The sequence below is a fragment of the Myiozetetes cayanensis genome, unplaced genomic scaffold, assembly GCF_022539395.1.
Source record: "Myiozetetes cayanensis isolate MyiCay16 unplaced genomic scaffold, myiCay2020 scf6-25, whole genome shotgun sequence".
Lineage (NCBI taxonomy): Eukaryota > Metazoa > Chordata > Aves > Passeriformes > Tyrannidae > Myiozetetes > Myiozetetes cayanensis.
Genome location: NW_026087853.1, coordinates 54,525,915 through 54,543,932, shown reverse-complemented (window position 1 = coordinate 54,543,932; position 18,018 = coordinate 54,525,915). Strand labels below are relative to the sequence as shown.

Sequence of the window (18,018 nt, the reverse complement as noted above, 5' to 3'; positions counted from 1 at the left end):
CCGTGGAGGCCGCCATGTTGTACGGTAAAAGGGGGCCGCCATGTTTGTACGGCGGCGCGGACGTGTCGTCACGGCGCGGGGAGGGCGGTTGGATTTGAACGGGGCGGCGGCCACCGGGAGCGGGAAGCGGGATCGGGAACGGGAACGGGAACGGAGCCCCGCCGCGCCCCCAGCGCGAGGTGAGAGCGGCCGAGGGGCCCGGCGAGGGGAGGGGGCCGTGTTGGGGCAGCGCGGGAGCGGCGGCGGCCGCCGTTGCCCGTGTCCGGGGCGGATCCTGCGGGCAGCGAGCGCGGGAGAAAGGCGGGAGGAGAAGGTCGGTGCAGCCCCGGGATGGAGGGAGGGCTGAGGCGTGTGGGGGTAAAACCCCCCGATAAACGCGGTGTGGATCGATGCGATCAATTCACGGCTGGGGAGCGTATCAAAGAGGTGTAATTAATGATTTAAGGGATTAATAATAAGCGCCTGGGCTGTGGCCCGGGGGACCGTGAGGGGAACGGCCCGGGAGAAAAAAAAGAGACGGGAAAAGGCCGAAGAGGGCGGGATGGGCGGCGGAGAACGGACTGGAAGGGATATGGAGAGATTCTTGTGTTTGCGGTGTCAAGTTAGGAGAGAATAAAGAGGAAAATGGTGGTTTATCAACAAAGCAGCCTCCCAGCTCGGCGCCGTGGGCTCGTCTCTCAGGGGGTGTAGATAATTTGCAGGAAGAATTAGGGAAGAGCGGCTGAGGAGGGTGGCTGGAATGTGAATTCCACGTTAATAGCCCCCAGAGACAGAGTGATCGGGGGTTTTACAGCCACACGCTGCGCTCCCCCAGCACCTGCACGGCCGGTCGCGTCCCCTGTCCCTTCTCTGTGTGCTCAGCCTGACCCAGGATGGCTGGATTTACACCCAAAACCTTTGGGACGCGGGCACAAAGGGGCTTTTGGATTTGGAGCCCCAGAGCTGCCGGCCCTGGAAGCCAAGGGCCCCTCAGGCTGCTTTGGGCTGGGACCAGCATAAACCTGCTGGCCTTGGTGAGAGGAATTAATGGTTTTAAACTGCAAGAAGGGACACTGAGGTTGAATGTTGGGAAGGAATCCTTCTCTGGGAGCGTGGTGGGGCCCTGGCACAGGTTGTCCAGAGAAGCTATGACTGCCCCATCCCTGGAAGTGTCCAAGGCCAGGTTGGACAGGGCTTGGAGCAATCTGGGCTAGTGGAAGTTGTCCCTGCCTGTGACAGGGAGCTGCAATGAGATGGCCTTTTAGATCTCTTGCAACCCAAACCATTCCAGGATTCCATGAAGTACCCTGCAAAAATGAAACAAGAAAACCATAAGGTTCATTCCATCAAATCAGCCTCTGTGTACAAGTGCAGTGTCACTCTGTAAAGCTTTTCTGGCTCTCTTTCTTTTTTTATACCTTCACATGTAATGGTGTCCTCAAAATAGTGCCTTTTTTTTTTTCTGTTTAGGCAAAGAGAATTTTTTTGAGGAAAAATACCTACTGGCTAAGTGTTACCTGAAAATTGTGCTGCCTAAAAATTGCGTTTGAGCAAAACAGATTGTTACTGTTCCCTTCCACTGTAACTCAAGCCAAATGTATCATATATGACACCATATTATGCAATAGAATTAATATAATAACATATAATAATTCAAAGTAATACCCCAATAATAAATTCCCAGTAGCATTTGGTGTGTTAGCACTCTGAACTTTCTTTTTCCTACCCAAGGCTTAGTTTTAGCTTGGAAAATCAGGGGTGGGTTTGTGGTTTCCATCAACTACACTGAGGTAACTGCACTGGTGGACAGGGAGAGCAGTGGATGTTGCTCATCAGAGGGAAGTTATCCGTGTTCCTGAATTCCTGATGGTTTAAAGAAGATGGAACTAGGCTCTTCTGCTTGCATCTAGAGAAGGAACAAGAAGCAACATGCTGAAATACCGTAAATTCACCTTCTAGGGTGAGGAAAGTACAGATTGAAAAAAGTCTTGTGTGTCAAAGCAAACTTTTTGTCTTGGATAAGGTTTGATCGCATTTATCTCCAGCAGTTACCAGAACCTTAACTTTAAATAAGAGCCTACCTAATCAGTAATGCTTAAACTGTTAGCACAGTTTACTGTTAGTACAATATATGTATAGTATGGATATAACGTGGAAAACATGGAATTGAGAGGCCTGTAATTTCTGCAACCAGAGCAAAATGGAGAGAAAAAAAATACGGCATCAAAAGCTAATATCTTAATTGTGTGTTTATGCTGTTTTCCTGCTGAGGTTCATTAAAGTTTTTGGATTCTGGTTCTGTATTTTGCAGGGAAAGCACATCCTTCAGCAATGGACAAGGTTTACCCAGACCCAAACATGGAAAAGTGAGTTGAAACCTTCTAAAGAATTTTTTGGTGGTGTAAATATTGTCCTTTAGAGGCAAAGCTTTTCTTAATGCACTCCAGCATCCCCTGAATGGAATGTGTTTTGCACTGCGAAGAAGAACAGGGAGTTTCTCTGACGGTGTTTGGGAAGCTCTGAGGGGATTTCGTGGCGATGGATGGTCTGGAGATGCACTGACCGTGGGGCTGGGAGAGCAGTCTGAGTTTTCCAAAGCTTATTTCATTGGGAAGCAGTGCTGACATGATCAATCCGCTCCAAGCAGGTTGTTTGTTTGATTTCACACTCATAAAAATTACCAGAGAAATCAGTTTATTAACCTCGAAACTGGGGCAGGGCTGTTCAGGAAACGCACCTTGGAGCGATTTCATATCCTGATACCTCTTTCCCTTTCTCCCCTCCAGTGAGAACACGGAGCACATCAGGGGGAAGCGACTGTCCTCCGTGAGTAACTTACAGCATTCCTCATAATAAAACTCTGGGAGGGAGGGAGGGAAGGAGGAAAGGGAAGCTGGAAGAGGAATTGTTTTTTATCTCACTGGAGTTGAAGAAAAGCATTCCAAAAGAACCTGTTGGATTGAGAGTCACTGCCAGCTCCTAGAAACCGTCTCTCCATCCAAGAAATGAGCTCTTGGAGATGGAGCTGCTCTTCTCAACTGCTCTACTCTCTTTCAGATTTTAAAGGCTCCGCGAAATCCTCTGGATGATCTGGGAAGTGGGAACGAACTGACCCAGGTAGGCTCTATCAGGTCCTTTCTTCCCGATGGTCCTCGACGTGGTGCTGATTAAAGTGTGCCCCTGGAGTATTGCAGGTGGTTTTTAGAGCACCATTTTTAATAACAGCACCCTATTTCTGTTTGGGTCTGTGTCTCGTGGGAAGCTGAGCTCGTGGACATCCGAGTGTCGTGTTCTTTCTTGGCAGGATATTAACATAGAGAAACGAAGGAAGAGCTCGCGCCGGGTCAGCTTTGCCAACACCATCAAGTAAGTGTGAGCTGAAGGATGCAGGTCTGCAGCCTTTGAGCATAAAATGCAGGGAATAATCTCTATTCCCCTAATACTACCCTCACTGAATAGTCACAAGTTGACTGCAAGCAGCAAGAAGTTGGTTCTTATATTATGTATATTTATATTTATTTATATTTTTATACTGAGTTGGTTTGAACCCTGATGAGCCATTATTCCCTTCCTCTTCCCAGCTGGGAAAAAAACCCCGCAAAAGCAACAGTTCAGTGAGTTTAAAACAATTAGGAATTTTTCTTTCCTGTTCAGTCTTCAGCGGTTTCCGTCTTAAATATCAAAATAGCATCATAAAATATCATCTCCCTGTAAAACATGCTTGGTTTCAGTACACTTCTGGCTTTTGATGTCTCATTTCAGAAGACATAGAAAAAATTGAAATTATGGCTGATTTTTTTTTTTTAAATTTGCTTTGAAAGAGATGTTTTTGTTTTCTAAGAAACTTGTTGTGTTTTTTTTCTTAGCTGCAGAGTCTTCCAGCGAGATCTTAAGAACAGCACATCAGAGAGAGAAAATATAGGTAAAACCCCTTTTTCTTCTTCTGACAGGATTCCCAGACTATTAACAACAAGAGTTTAGCTTGGATTTAAGAAGTCAGGCCTGTCAGTCTGGGGAAAGGAACAACATGGTCAGATCTTTGTCCTGTGTTGGCTGAAAACCCTTTGGTCACAGAGTTTTTGTCACAAGAAGACACATGAAGAGTGAGAACTTCAGAGCAGTTTCTATGCATTTCACTCTTGTCTTAGTGTTTTTTAGAATCAGAATCATGTAGGTTAGAGAAGACCTTTGAGATAAATAAAGTCCAACCATGATCATGCTTCTCACGTTGTAATTTTGTCACTTGTTTGTTGTTTTTAGAGTATGAGGCAGATAAGGATGATGTCTTTAATAAACAGTAAGTATCATGTCTGATGGATATTCATTGTAATTCAATATTTGTTACCAAACCTTTTCCCTCAGAGGCAGAGAAAGTGTTAGTCTGGCCTCAAAGTTCTTGTAGGTAAAACACAGTGATGGGATTTTTAAAATTAAAGTGACCTGGTGGTAAAATAACAGATTTAGTCATTTTGTATGTGTGAAGGGGAATTTCATAGAATCATAGATTCTGTGTCAAAGAAAGAATTGATCTTTCTTACTTGTCACTGAGGACTTAAAACACCCCTGGCCTGTGGAACACTAAGATGAGATAATTTCATGGGGAAATTAAGATTGTGACTCAAATTAGAATATACTGAAGACAAATAAGTAGTGTCTGTTATCTGCTGCCCAGTCCCACGTGGCATCTGCCACGGAGTTCTGTGTTCTCTGTCTGTTCAGTTTATTGCTCAAGGCTTCTCTTTGGAAACCTTTTAACAAGCTCTTTATCCAACCTGACTTTTGTAGGAATGAGGAAACTGAAGCTGTGTCGTGTGAGATCACTGGTGAGTTGGGAAATAAAATTAATAACAAAATGACTATCTTTATTTAAAACTATTGATTGTGTTTGAGTAATTTTTAACGTGCCTACAGTAATCTCCCTGATGTGGGAGGGCTCTCCCTGCACGTGCTTTGTCCCACAAAGCTGTTCACAAGGATCCTGTTGTAGGAGTCTGGGTGGCCCTTCTGCATCCTGAGGGGAGCAGTGAAAATGTTTTTTCAGAGTGTATTTGGGTTTCATTTTATTTATTTACTCGCTGCATTGAACCTCAGCACTGTGGATAAAAGAAAAAGCAAATAGCACAAGAACTGGAGTATTCCCTTTTCTTTCCACAGGGATGAACACTTTGCTTCATGCCCCCATCCAGGCTTTGGTGCAGCAAACTGAGGTATGTGAAAGCTTTTAGGGTTTTTTTTGGTGCTGAAAATACCAGTGTCCAAAATATATCACAAGAATTTGTGTAGTAAGAGGTGAAAAATGTTAACTGTCTGAAAAATTAACCTTTGTGTATTCGCAGAAAATTCTTTTGCAAGTGGATATTATGAATTATTTTCCTAATCTGATAGCCATTAGACTGCAACATGAATAACTCTTGCTTCTGTAACTTCTCAGTACTGAGCTAGTTCCTCTGTTCTCTTCAATTCTTTTCTAAGAATATACAAACGAGCTCATGTTTCAGGTGGGTCTGGTTGTGTATTTATAAAACAGCAAATATAATTTGAAGTAAATGTGAAGCTGTTCTTCGTATATCCATTACACCTCCATTCATTATACATCCATAAGGCTCAGTAATTGTTCCTTGCTTACTAAGGTGTGGCCGGATATGAAATGTAAAATGAGACACATTCTCTTATAAAAAGCCATTTAAATATGATGAATAATTAAGTCATTGTCCTTCCTTTGAATATGTTATTTCTTACTGGGGAGGCCCGTAATCAATAGGGTTTTTTTCTTTTTTTTTTTAAAAGAGAGATACAAAGCTAGAACCTGAAGGCTGCATCAGCTGGCTTTTGTTTTCAATAGAATAAACCACCAATCATTTGTTTTACATGCGAGTCACTGAGTTCTTCCTTTTTTTTTTCCTTTAATTTTTTAGTGGTGTGGTGTGGACCAGGCTGTTCTGAGGGCGAGCAGGCAGGACACCACCCTGCTGTTCTCGGAGGAGAACGCCATGGAGATGACGGCCAGTCACACGGCCCTGATCTCCCGCAACCTCAGGACCCAGCAGGCCGACAGAAGCGAGAAAATAGACATCACCTCCTTCCTGGCCGGGCTGAACTCCAACCACGGCCAGGCAGAAACCAGCCAGGGATTTGGTTCGCTCCCCGAGCCCACCAACCACCCGTGCCCATCCCTGGAACAGAAGGAAGAGGCTCCTGCTGTAAAAAAAATAGATTTCAAGGAATTTCTGCTGAGCCTGAAGTCCAGTGAGAAGGCACCGAGTCCTGCTGAGGGACCTGACAAGGAGAATGTTTTCTTTGACCCTTGCCGAGGCCCGGACAACGTGGCACTGTCGGCCGAGGGATTTGTCTATTCCCAGGAGCAGCTGCACACCTGCAACGTAACAGAAGTCTTTCGAGGGCAAGAAGGTGGGATGGAAATGACAAAATGTGAGGCAGCTGGTCTTAAGGTTCCGTTCTCTGGTGTTGGTGAGGCTCCTCTGGAGCAGCTGGACTGTGTGGATGTCACCCAGGCCTTCGTGGACGATGGGATGGACATGACAACCAGTCACACTGCAAAAGTGTCCTTTCCTTGCTCCGGTGTTGGGAACCAAAGTCTCCACCTCCAAAGGGATTCCCCATCCATGGAGTTAGATAATTCTGTGTTGAAGAGAGCATCTAATCATAACCTGACTCAGCAGGACCCTCAGCTCTGTGCAGACAGGAATGCAGCAAATGCTGAAGACAGAGGAGCCCCTGCAGTGCTGAGAGGGGTGAGACAGGAGGCCAGGTCAGTGTCTGCCATCTGGGGATCCGTGTCCTCTGAGACCGTCTTCCGAGGGGACAAAACTGTCGTGTTTTCTAAATGTGAGGACATGGAAATGACTGGGAATTACACAGACATCATCTACAACAACAGCACCGCGGGAATGGACAGTTTATGTCATAAAACTTGTGAAAAGCCAGTGATCACGAATCCTGTGCCAGCAGCAAGCAGTCACCCAGCACGTGGGGACGGGGACATCCCACAGGGTGTGACACCTGGAGATTGTGGAGCTGCTGTGTCCTATAAAACCAGTGCACTTGAACTGCCTTCAGCCTCAGGTGGACATATGAAAAACGTGCCCCAAGCTCATGGTCCTGCTGCAGCAAATGCTGGGTTTGGCTCATGTACAGATCTGGGTGCTCCAAGGAGCAGGTTCCATCCCTCAGCACAGCCTCAGCTGGTTCCTTCAGGTGAGAAGACAGTAATATTCCCAGGAGAAGACATGGACTTGACTAAAGCCTGCGTTAAGGAAGATGGGAAGATTGTTGATAATGAATCTCCCACTGCAGTGTTCACCTCTGTCACCTGCAAACCTCATTTTCTGGATAACAGATCCACAGCTTTCAGTGGAGCTGAGCAGGAAGAAATGGAAATAACGAAGTGCCACGCTGTTGTCATCGGTGATCAAAGCAGTGGGACAACTGCAGAAACCAAACAAATGCTCTGTGAAATCATTCCAAGAAGGAACCAGAACAAAAATGTCATTGAGGGTGCAAATTCCATAGATATGGACAAGGAAAATATTGAGGTGATGAGTAGTGATGGGAACATTGAAAGGAGCCAGGCTGTAGAAATGAATACTGAAAATCTTCAGATGATCAGAACAAACAACTTCCAGGCGAGTGATCTGAGTTCCTGTGCCAAGAGCAGGTTTTTGTTCCAACAGCAAAACAGAGGAGTCCCTGGGAACGTCGTTGCTGGCACAGGCGACAGAACAGTCGCGTTTTCAGGTGATCAAAGCATGGACATAACCAAAGCTTATCCCGCTGCCCTTGATGTTGCTCCTGTGAACACAGGACAAGAATCCAATAATAATAATAATCAAAATAATGCAGTGTCCGAGCAGTTGCAAAACCAGCCTTTCCCGTTTTCTGGTTGTCTCGGTGTGGATGTCACGAGTCAAACTGCAGCAATGGAAAGTTGGGACTTGAACACGAAGCAAATTGTTACTCCTTTGGCTCCAAGTGGTTCATTTATTTTCGGTAACAAGCCTGCTCCCTCTGGAATGAGAGGAAACGAACAACCTGAAACGGCCTTAGGAATAAATGCAGATTGCCAAACCTCGGGCAGGCAAGAGAAAACCCACCCTGAGAGGGCCGTAAACAAAGTAGAGCCAACCCAAGTAGATCCTGAGAGACATTTTCCGACGGGTGAAACACTTGCTTCGGGAGAGGATTTAAAACCTCCTCTCTCAGCTGATGGGCTGCGAGCTGGGACGTCCCATCCCTGGAGGGGAGGTTCCCAGCTGCCTCTGTTTGGAGGAAAGTCAGTTGTGTTTCCCTCAGGTGAAAGCATGGACTTGACTGGAAGCTGTGCGGCGATGGTTCCTGATTACACCATCAGCGTTGTTCTGTCACAACCAAAAGCAGCACCTGGAGACCCCGATCGAGGTGGAAATGAAATCAAGCCCTTAAAAATGGTGCCCACGATGACAGTGAATAATCGGGAGCAGCCTGTGGGACAGGAGAACTCCTCGGTGTCTGGCAGGAAAATGTTGCCCATGAGCAGTTTAAAACATTTTGCTGATGAGAAAACCACCCTGTTTTCCGAAGATGCCGACATGGACATCACCAGGAGTCACACGGTGTCAGCAGACAACAGAGTCGTTTTCCAGAGGAAGACTTCAGACGATGCCACAGCCCTGATTTCTGGAGATCAAACTTGTGTTTTCCCCTCTGACATGGAAATAACTAAGCTCGATCCCTCTGCAGTCAGTAAATCCGTGGGGAAAGCTGCATCTCAAGGGGTGCTCAGCACAGCTAAAAGGACTGGAAGGAAAAGCTTGAAGGGAACACCAGGGGAAAAGACTGTTTTGTTCTCCCTGAGCAACGAGGACAATGACATGGAGATGACCCAGAGCCACACGGCTGCCATAGGCCACGAGATTGTGCAGGATGAGGGAGGGCTCCATTCCCTCTCTTCAGCTCATCCTGTGAGGAGTGTTATGTTCACAGGGAGCCAGGCTGACGTGGGCATTTCCAAGTCTTTCTCTGCTGATGAAACCACAGGAAAAGTTGTATGTGGTGTTCAGCCAAACTCTGGTGAGGAGGCTGGACTTCTCCACAGCCAGGTTACCATGTTTGCTGAGGATGACATGGAAATGACCAAACCCTTCCACGTGGCTTTGGCAGAGAAACCCCTGCAGGGCTGGCAGCCTGTTCCCTCCACCTCCACAATCCTGTTCTCCAGTTGCCAGGATGCCATGGAAGTGACGGGCTCTCACTCCGTTCATCCAGGTGTTGGAGGAGACCTCTGTGAGGACAGATGGATCCCGGCGGAGCAGGGTGGGCAGGAAGCTGCTGCAGGGGGCAAAACAGTCGTTTTTGCTTTGGCTGAGGATATGGAGATCACCAAAACTCACGCAGCACAGGACCCACAGCCCCTTCCAGCCATTCCTGCTGATAAAACCGTTGTGTTTGCCCTCCACCAGGATGACATGGAGATCACTGCATCCCACACTGTTGCTGTTAACAACAATATCGATGGATTTGAGGCCCCCACAAGCACTCAGCACTCACCACAGCACACACACGCTGTGCTGGGGCCTTCGGGGGGTGACATGGATTCCTCACACACCAGAGGCCTGAATGGTGAATATCCCACAAAACCTAAGGATCAGCCCAGCATTTCCTCTTCTGCTTCGTCAGCCTCAGCGTTTCCTGATGAGAAAGGAGCCACCAAGGCCCCAAGTGGCACAACACCAGATTCCATTTATTCTGTCTCACTTCCAGAGAAGACTATGGATGTCCAGGCACCACGGGATTGTGACCTTCCCACGGGGAATTCTGTCCCTCTAAGCAGGGAGCAGGATCTCCCACAGCCAGAGAACCTGCAGTCAAAGGGAGCATCTTTGGAGCTCCCAGGTAACTGTCCTGTGGATTGCAGAGAGGGAAGTGGAGATTTGGAATCCCCTGTTGCCTTTCCCACTCAGGGATCAGACCCTTTGAAGGGTTCCCCAGATTCTCCTGGTACTTGGAGAGGCCAGGTAGTGAAAGAGGATTTGTCTCAGCCTGGAAATTCAGCTCCAGATTTGGGCTTGGCTGGAGCAAGCCTCGTTCCAGCTGCTGACAAGGAATCCAAGGAAAATGAGGAGCCGTCAGCCAAAGGGGAGACGCCTCCACAAGACTTCCAAGTAAACTCTGAGCAGACCGAGCAACCTTTGGTCAGTGACAGTCTTTCACCAGAATTAATGGGTATTTTAAATGTTTGTTCAAAGCTGAAGGATCTGAGAAGGAAATCTGCAGCTTTCTCCGTTTCCCAAACTGCTTTTCCCGACCAGGCTCAGCCAGAGGATACCTTGAGGTTGGGAAAACCCACTGTCAGTGAAGCAAATAACTCCCCTGATAGCAAAGAGCAGGAGAACACAGGTCTGGAATCTGGAGCTGCTCCCCTAGGCACGGCACCTCAGGATAAATATCCAGGAATAAATATCCCTCTGGGTATTTTCCAGCCTAAATTGCCAAACAGGAGAAATTCTTATGTTTCCACTGTACAAGACATAAATACTAAATCCAACAGAGCTGAGCCCCCAGTTCCAGTAAATACTGGGGAAACCCCAGGCAGCAAATCCACCAGGCAGAACTTCAGCCCCTCTGAGTTCATAGCAGAAGAATTTCTCCCTGTGTGCCTGGAAGAAATGGATTCCAATGAATCTGTCAGCTCTGAACTCGTGGAAAAGGTTTCTGAGGGGATAAGCAAAAAACAAATCTGCCACCAGGAAGAGGATCTGTTTGAAGAGACAAAAGCTCACAAGGCCAAAAGATCTTTGGAGCAAGATAAAGAGGATCTTCAAAGCCCAAAGAAGGTCAAGAGGGATGAAAATGTGGATGCTGAGGCACAAGACTTGCAGGTGAGCCTTACCCCTCACTGTAAGGATGCACCGACAGGGCTTTGGGTTGAATTTTGGGGGTGTAAGTGGATCTGTTGGTAGTTTTCCTTGTTTTTCTTAACTGCCACTTTGCTGTTATTTTCCTGTGTCATTGCCTGTGTTTTTCATTGCTTTGCCAAAATCAAATAATCAGGTTGGTTATTCAACATTTGCCTGGACCAGGCAAAATGGGCAGAATAAGGGATTTATTTGCCAGTTTTAAACCATTCTCTCCATAGTATCCTTTTAATTCTTTCTCAACTAAATGCTCTTAGTCCTCTGAACTAAACTAGTTTTGTCTTAGGTACAGCGAGGCCTAAAGTAAATATTTATAATCCCAGCATGGCTGTTTAGTTCAAATTAATTTTGTTACAGACAGCACAAATTGCAGTTGAGTCAAGAAAATCTGTGCAAAGACAGAACATCCATCTGACCTTAAAAATAACTTTGCAGCCGTCAGTATAAAATCTAAAGATATAAAATGTAAAGATCTAAAATGCGTGCAGCAATCTGAATTGTGAAACCATTCTGAATGTCAAGAAACAGCTACAATAAACCACTTAGATTGTTTCATATAACTATATTAACTTTTTTTTCTTTTTTTTTAATTTGTTAATGTTAGGTTACTCTTGCTGCTGTGCCTCAGAACCAAGTGGGAGTTGATGAAGGTGGAGAACCTCCAAATCTCTCAGCTAAAAGCCCTGACTGTCCTCAAAGCAGTGCCAGCAGCTCCCTGGACTCTGTTAGGGCTGACACAGAATTAACAAGTAAGGCTCCCTTTGGGATAAGAGTCCCAAAACTTGTGTTCTCTACTGTCTTAAAACATTATTAACCCCACGAATATTCCCTGTCTTTCCTTTCTGTTCTCTTTTCCCAGTCCAGCCCAGCAGTCACATGGAGTCCCAGCTTCTCACAGACAGCATTTGTGAAGACAATTTATGGGAGGTATGTACAGAGGCCGGAAGACACCAACTTCTTGTCCTAAGAGGAAAGCACTGGTGTGTGTTATACACCAGTAACTGTTCTTGCTTGAAAAATGGACTTACCTGTACGTTTTTCCCCCAATTTGCAGAAATTTCAGAGCGGTGCCATCACAGTCGGGGAGTTTTTTACCCTTCTCCAAGTCCACGTTCTGGTTCAGAAGCCCCGGCAGAGCCACCTGCCAGCCAATGTGAGTATCTCTCCTGTGACAGGAACAATATATAACTGACCTTAAATTACATCCCTTTGTGGGTTTGGGTTTTAATCTTTAGCATCTCGAAGGACTTGAAGTCAAAAATAGATTTGTGTCTCCTCACCAAATACCGTCTGCTCAGGATTGCTGTTCTTGGATAAATATGCTAATTCTTGCCTTTTTAACTTCTTTTGAGGATGAGAAATCTGAAAGCAAGAATTAGGAACTCAGTCTAATCTTTCCACTTTATCTTTTCACTGTGTCAATCTAGTGGTTGCAGCTACTCTGCACTCCTACTACCAGTTGTATTCTCTCCTTTAGAAATGCTGCACCATGACATTGCTACTCTTTATTTCCTCCCCTGAAGAAAAGGGAAAGAAATTAGGAACAGAAGTTTGACTTCTAAATCTCTTCCATTTTTATTCAAACTCCTGTCCCACCTTAGTTACAGTTGACTTTACAAATTTATTCATACTGAGCTGTCTCTAAATATTCATCTAAATATTCATACTGTGCATAAGTGACTGGTGAAAACCAGACACTCAGCCTTCCAAAAGCCCCTGAAAACTTTCTCTGAAGGGGTGGAATTAATTAATTAATGTCAGTTATTTATGAGCTTTACCATGTAGCCATCTTAGGCTGAAATACCCCCCCGTCATATTTGTTTGAGGAATAAAGCTCAATAAGGCTTGGGAACTTTGACTCTGAATTAAGCAGAGTCAGCTTGTTTTATTGTGGAGCACTCTTGTTACCTGCATAACACATCGATGTTCTTAAAGCCTTCATCTAAAAGGGACTGAGCCTCTTTCAATATTTCATTTAATCTTTTGAGTTCTAGTGATGAGACACAATATCCCAAAAGGCAGCGTGAGGAAACGCAAGGCACGACAGCGGAATTGAGTTGATTGGAAGTTACTATTTCTGAGAAATATGTTGATTTTTTTCCCCCCCCTTTTCTTCCCTGTGTTCCCCAGGGTGCAGTGAGTGCACCTCCTACCCCAGAGGATCTCATCTACAGCCAGTATGTTCACCGGCCCAAGCTGCGGATTTATGAGGAGGATTGCCAGGCCCTGTCTCAGAAAATAGAGGAGTGAGTGCTTTTCCAGCCACGCAGTGTATCAGTCATTTCGTGTCTTCACCTCTGACTGCATGGAGAGACTTCCTATATTACATATAGGGAAAACAAAACCACAGTTAACCTTCTTTATGTCGGTAGCAATTTTATTACAGATTTAGAAATTAATTGTGTAAACACCAGTCTGGCTGCTCTGTGTGACCAATGCAACTGCAACGAGGGCTTACAACTTTTTTTTGTTTCCATGTTTGGTTTTTTTTTCCAGGTTAAAAACATATGCAAATGTCCAGGATCAGCTCCTGGTGAATGTGAACAGGAGTTTGTGGGAAGTAATGAGAACCTGCTCTGATGAAGAGGTAAGGCTGCATGGAGAGGGAATGCTTACACATAATGAGCAAGTGGTTAATTTATGTTTTCCAATAAAATAAGAACCAGAATGGCTACCAAAATAGCAGCAGGTGAAACAAGGCAAAATACTTTCTGAATGGGAAACTTCGAAGCATTTCCAGCATGTCAGAAGAATGCAAGAACATGTGTGCTTTAAAATACATTAAAGGGGAAAAATTTACCCCAAATTATTTGCGTGTAAAACCCAGAAGCATAAAAAAGTGTCCCACCAGAATTGAGAAGGTAGATCAAGAGATACTGTTTTCTCTGGTTCTAGTGCCAAGGATAAACAAGAATAAAGATCTAGTCCATGAAAATAAAGAGACAAAGTTGATCAGAGACAGTATTCTCCATAATCCATATTTAGATATAGGATATCACTACAGTTTGGTTGTGAACTAGAGTCAGGAAGGGTTATATTCCCACTCACTTTCTCTTGTGTATTTCCCACCGATTGCAGCTGAAGAACTTTGGAGCTGAACTGAACAAAATGAAATCCTATTTCACCAAGGAGAGTAAAATCTTGGCTCACAATGAGAAGGAGACCTTGTACAGCAAACTGGTGCAGAGTGCCCAGGTAAGGAGCCACAGGTCTGCAGAGATTCGGCTTTAGAGAAGGAACTTCTACCATATTTCTTGTCTTTAATTGTGCGGGAGCTTAATTATTTTGGTGTGCATTCTCCTGGAAGTTTTGTCCTTTTAAACACATCTCCCTGCTATTCATGTGCAAATTGGATGGTCTTTAGGGTCCTTTCCAACCCAGCCCATGCAGGGATCCTCTGGTAAGTAATAAGAAAACGACACAAGCAATGCATTGTGACAGGATCAGAAATTTGTATCTATTAAAGCTCTAGGAATTCATTTATTTCCATGTCTTATCCCTCATTAGGGAGATACAGTAAGTATTTAGTATTTCCTTACACCGGCCACTGCCCCACGGCTTATCCGTTGCCTCCTCCCTTTAATGACAGATTCTATCAGGTTCTTTAATTAATGAGCAAGCAAAGAGCCATGTGGTGGGCCCAGAAGAAAATTCAGCTTGTTAAAAAGTATCACTGACTCAAGTACAACTTTCCCACCTCAGGAACAGCACGGGAAGCTCCAGGCAAGAATAGAAAAGGTGGATGAGCTGCTGAAGGAGGCAGAGAGCTGCCTGGTTGCTCTGGAATCAGGTAGGTGTTTCCAAACAGGTGACTTATATTCTGATTTCTCCTTTTTTTTTTCCTCCAGAACTGCTGTTCAAAAGGTCAGTTCAGGATTCTGTGTTTGTGGTTGTTTGACACAAGCTGCTGGCAGGGCTTGGCATTGCTGCATAACAATGCTCTGTATTTTCAATTCTTTTCTTCCAGTGCCTTAAGCAGAAGTCAAATGGCACAGTAGCAGCTTTGAAACAATGCAATAAAATGGGCTTTCCCTGTTATTACCACTTTTTGAGGGTTTTTGTAGATACTTTTCCATATTTCTGTACATTTTTCTGAGTTACCTTTGAAATACTGAGATTTCCAGAGCCCACAAAACAAAATAGGCTCTTAAGTATTGAATCTGGGAGTTCTGCACAGACCTAATATTTCTTTCCCACAGATTCTTTTTGGGATGAAGAGGATGAAGTGGAAGGAGGGCAAACCCTACAGAAAGGTAACAGAACCAGCTGAATGCACATTTTGTTTGGTATTTTAAGTTCTGGATGGGGTGATACTGAACCCTCATCCTGATGGATCAGCTCTGAAAGAGATGCAAACACTGCTGTATTTTCTGCACTGCATATAGCTAATTATAGAGATGTTAATGGATGCAAGTGACTGTTTTTCCCCTGGAAACATGGAATTTAGAACTTGCTACAGTGTGACTCGAAGAGTCATATTCAGCTGTCATATTCAGCACTTTAATTTGTTCAGTGATTACAACCTCTGACCCCATATCCAGGCAGAGGTAACAGCCACCAAGTTGAGATCTTTCCTATTGTTAAGAACAGTGAGTGCACAGCAGATTAGGGCTTTTTGTGCTGCTCTTTTCTCATATTTCCCCTTTTCTCATTTTTTTCCCTTTCTCTTAGAACTGGAAAGCCTCAGAGCCCAAGAAGAGGAACTTCAGAGGTAAGATGTCAGAGGGGATGTGGAGGATGTCAGAGTGTCATGTGCACACTAAGTTTTTAGAGGGTTGGCCATCATCCCACGGGTTTGGTTTATCCTTGCAGAGAACTGTCAGAGATGGAGACTGAGGATGAGCAGATGCTGGTTCAGATGGATGAGCTCAAGAAGGCTGAAAAAAGCTGTCGGGAAATCCTGGAGAAATACGAGTAAGGAAAACACCCTTAGGCTTTGTTTTTTGTTAGCTATTTCTGGGGCCTCCCATTTGTACATAAATGTGTTGGGTTTGATTTTCCTTGTTATTTGATGTGGGAAGTCTTGGGATGCCCACCCATCTCCCTGCAGCCTGAGATAAGCAATAAAGCCTTGGAGAACTTCCATGTGTAATTCCATTAAAAGCTTTGCAGTGGTGCTCTGTGTTCCAACATCCAACTCTCCCTCAATTCCAAAATTAACATTTATATAAAATGTATGGTCTTATACTTGCATTCCCAACAAATTATCACATTCTGTTGGAATGTAAGAATCTGCTTGGAATTGGAGAATTCATTAGTAAATTATGTGGTAAATGTTGCAAGTGCATTTAATAGTCCAAACTTTGTCCCTCAGGAAATTGTTTGGGTTGGTTGCTTGAAACTTGGGGTGATGGTGGGGTTTTTATCCCCTTTTTCAGCTTCACTGAGTGGGAGATTGTGGAATGGAGTGAGCAGCAGGCAGTCTTTCATTTTCTTTATGATTCTGTGGAGCTCACAGTCGTGTTTGGACCCCCAATAGGTGAGTCACAACATGGGTAGGTCTACGTTTTACGAATTTGAAATGTTAGTTATAGAATAGAAACCTGAAATTTCCGTGTTTGTAAAGATCTGCTGGAAGGAAATACAAAATATACTCCAGTGGGTAAGCTGAGATAGGTGGCATGGTTTTGGATGTGTTTTTTGTAGGAAAGTTCAGAAGTGTAATGGATGGCTGTTTCTGCAGAGGAAGAGCTGTAATTCCAGAACCAAGTATGGAAATAACTGTTGTGGTTTTTTTCCTTTCCTTCTCAGACGGTGATGATTTTGGTGTAGATCCTTCCAGAACCATTGTTAGCCTGAACTTTGAATGTTTCCTGGATGGTGAGATATTTTTGGGTAGCTTGAAAGTAGCAGCCCTGCTAATCTGTCTTTGGGAAGACTCTAAATTTGTGCTTTGCCTGCCAATGCTCTATGAAATGGCTTTTCAGAGGTTCCTGGCAATGTGTGGTTTTTTCTTTTGTGTTACAGTGGAACAAGCTCCACCCTCCTCCTGTTTAGTCCAAAGGCTCATCTTTCAGTTTATTGAAAGTCAGGGAAGCTGGCAGGAAAAGTGTCCCACGCTGCACTACTTGCCCCAGGTAACATTCCAGGGAATCTTATGAGACTCTGAAAAAAAAAACCACCTTAAATCTTTTCTGTCACAGAGAAAATAGGGCTGATCCTGAGAACCAAAGCAACTTAATGCAAGTTTTGGCAATGCAAGCCAAAAATCTTCTTCAGGAATATTCTGAAGTGTGAGGGTAAATACCTGCCCCTGAAGGCAGGAGTCCTAAAAGCTGGAGTTTATTAAAAGCCCTTTTTTTTTTTATAATTTCTGCTATAGAATTAAAGAATTAAGCTGAAGGCCATTCTGCCTCCTAAAGAATGTAGGTTTAAATTGCCAAGCCAGACTTCTTCTGGGTCGCTGCCTGGCTGTGACAGGCCCATTGACAAAGCAGAAAGGAGAAACTTAAAGCAAAAAAATGTACATTTGTTATATTTGTACAATTCCTTTTTTTTCCATCCAGACTGAGGTAGCAGTTAAACTACCCTTATTTTTTTATACTTTCTAGGATAAACTGTGTTTTCAAGTGTCATGTAGTCACCACCTGGGTGTCGATGTGGTTCCTTTTCTGATTGCCCCCTCAGGTTCTCCATGACATCTCCTTGGTGGTGAATCGTTGCAAAATCTTGGGAGAGGAGATGGAATTTCTGGAGAGGTGGGGTGGAAAATTCAATCTCCTCAAGACAGATGTCAAAGACACAGAGTGAGTAACTTCAGGTTATCGTGATGGGATTCTTGGGGTTGGATTTTGATCCTGGTGGGTCCCTTCCAGCTCAAGATATTCTGTGATTCCATAAGATGAGGTTCACAGCAGTCCTTCAGAGACTGTTTGTGGATAATCAGGAATAATCCTGTGGAATTGGAGGCAAGTCAGTCCAACTTAAAACTCTGGAAAACTTAAACTACCTGGGAATGTTTTCATGCTAACTAGAAAACAAAACAAAAATATTTTTTGTTATTAGTCTCTATTATTCTTGTTATTAGTCTCGGTTCTCCCATAATTTTTCTATGGTTTTGTATTAACTTTTCCTGTGAGGGAAATTGGGGCTTTGGATTCTGAGGTGTTGATGAAGTGCAAAGGGTCAC

At 44.5% G+C, this 18,018-nt stretch overlaps 1 protein-coding gene across 1 annotated transcript; it reads left to right on the top strand.

Moving 5' to 3' along the window:
- Positions 1–142: 142 nt before the first annotated feature.
- KNL1 (kinetochore scaffold 1) lies at positions 143–17,639 on the top strand. The gene is made up of 24 exons (XM_050336855.1): positions 143–179; positions 2,291–2,345; positions 2,766–2,805; positions 3,037–3,096; positions 3,284–3,345; positions 3,846–3,901; positions 4,240–4,276; positions 4,765–4,802; positions 5,134–5,186; positions 5,895–10,853; positions 11,494–11,638; positions 11,749–11,816; positions 11,944–12,042; positions 13,020–13,135; positions 13,386–13,476; positions 13,968–14,084; positions 14,592–14,679; positions 15,089–15,142; positions 15,561–15,600; positions 15,702–15,803; positions 16,268–16,368; positions 16,641–16,709; positions 16,857–16,966; positions 17,517–17,639. Exons 2-24 carry the CDS (start codon positions 2,311–2,313, stop codon positions 17,637–17,639), a joined length of 6,663 nt encoding a protein of 2,220 aa, XP_050192812.1. The 5' UTR covers positions 143–179; positions 2,291–2,310.
- The last annotated feature ends 379 nt before the right edge of the window (positions 17,640–18,018 follow it).

Bases quoted from the DNA above. Each gene is read 5' to 3' on its own strand.
- KNL1 (XM_050336855.1), top strand. From the start codon at position 2,311: ATGGACAAGGTTTACCCAGACCCAAACATGGAAAA. The intron at 2,346-2,765 runs GTGAGTTGAAAC...TCTCCCCTCCAG, and splicing joins CCAGACCCAAACATGGAAAA to TGAGAACACGGAGCACATCA. The intron at 15,143-15,560 runs GTAACAGAACCA...CCTTTCTCTTAG, and splicing joins AGGGCAAACCCTACAGAAAG to AACTGGAAAGCCTCAGAGCC.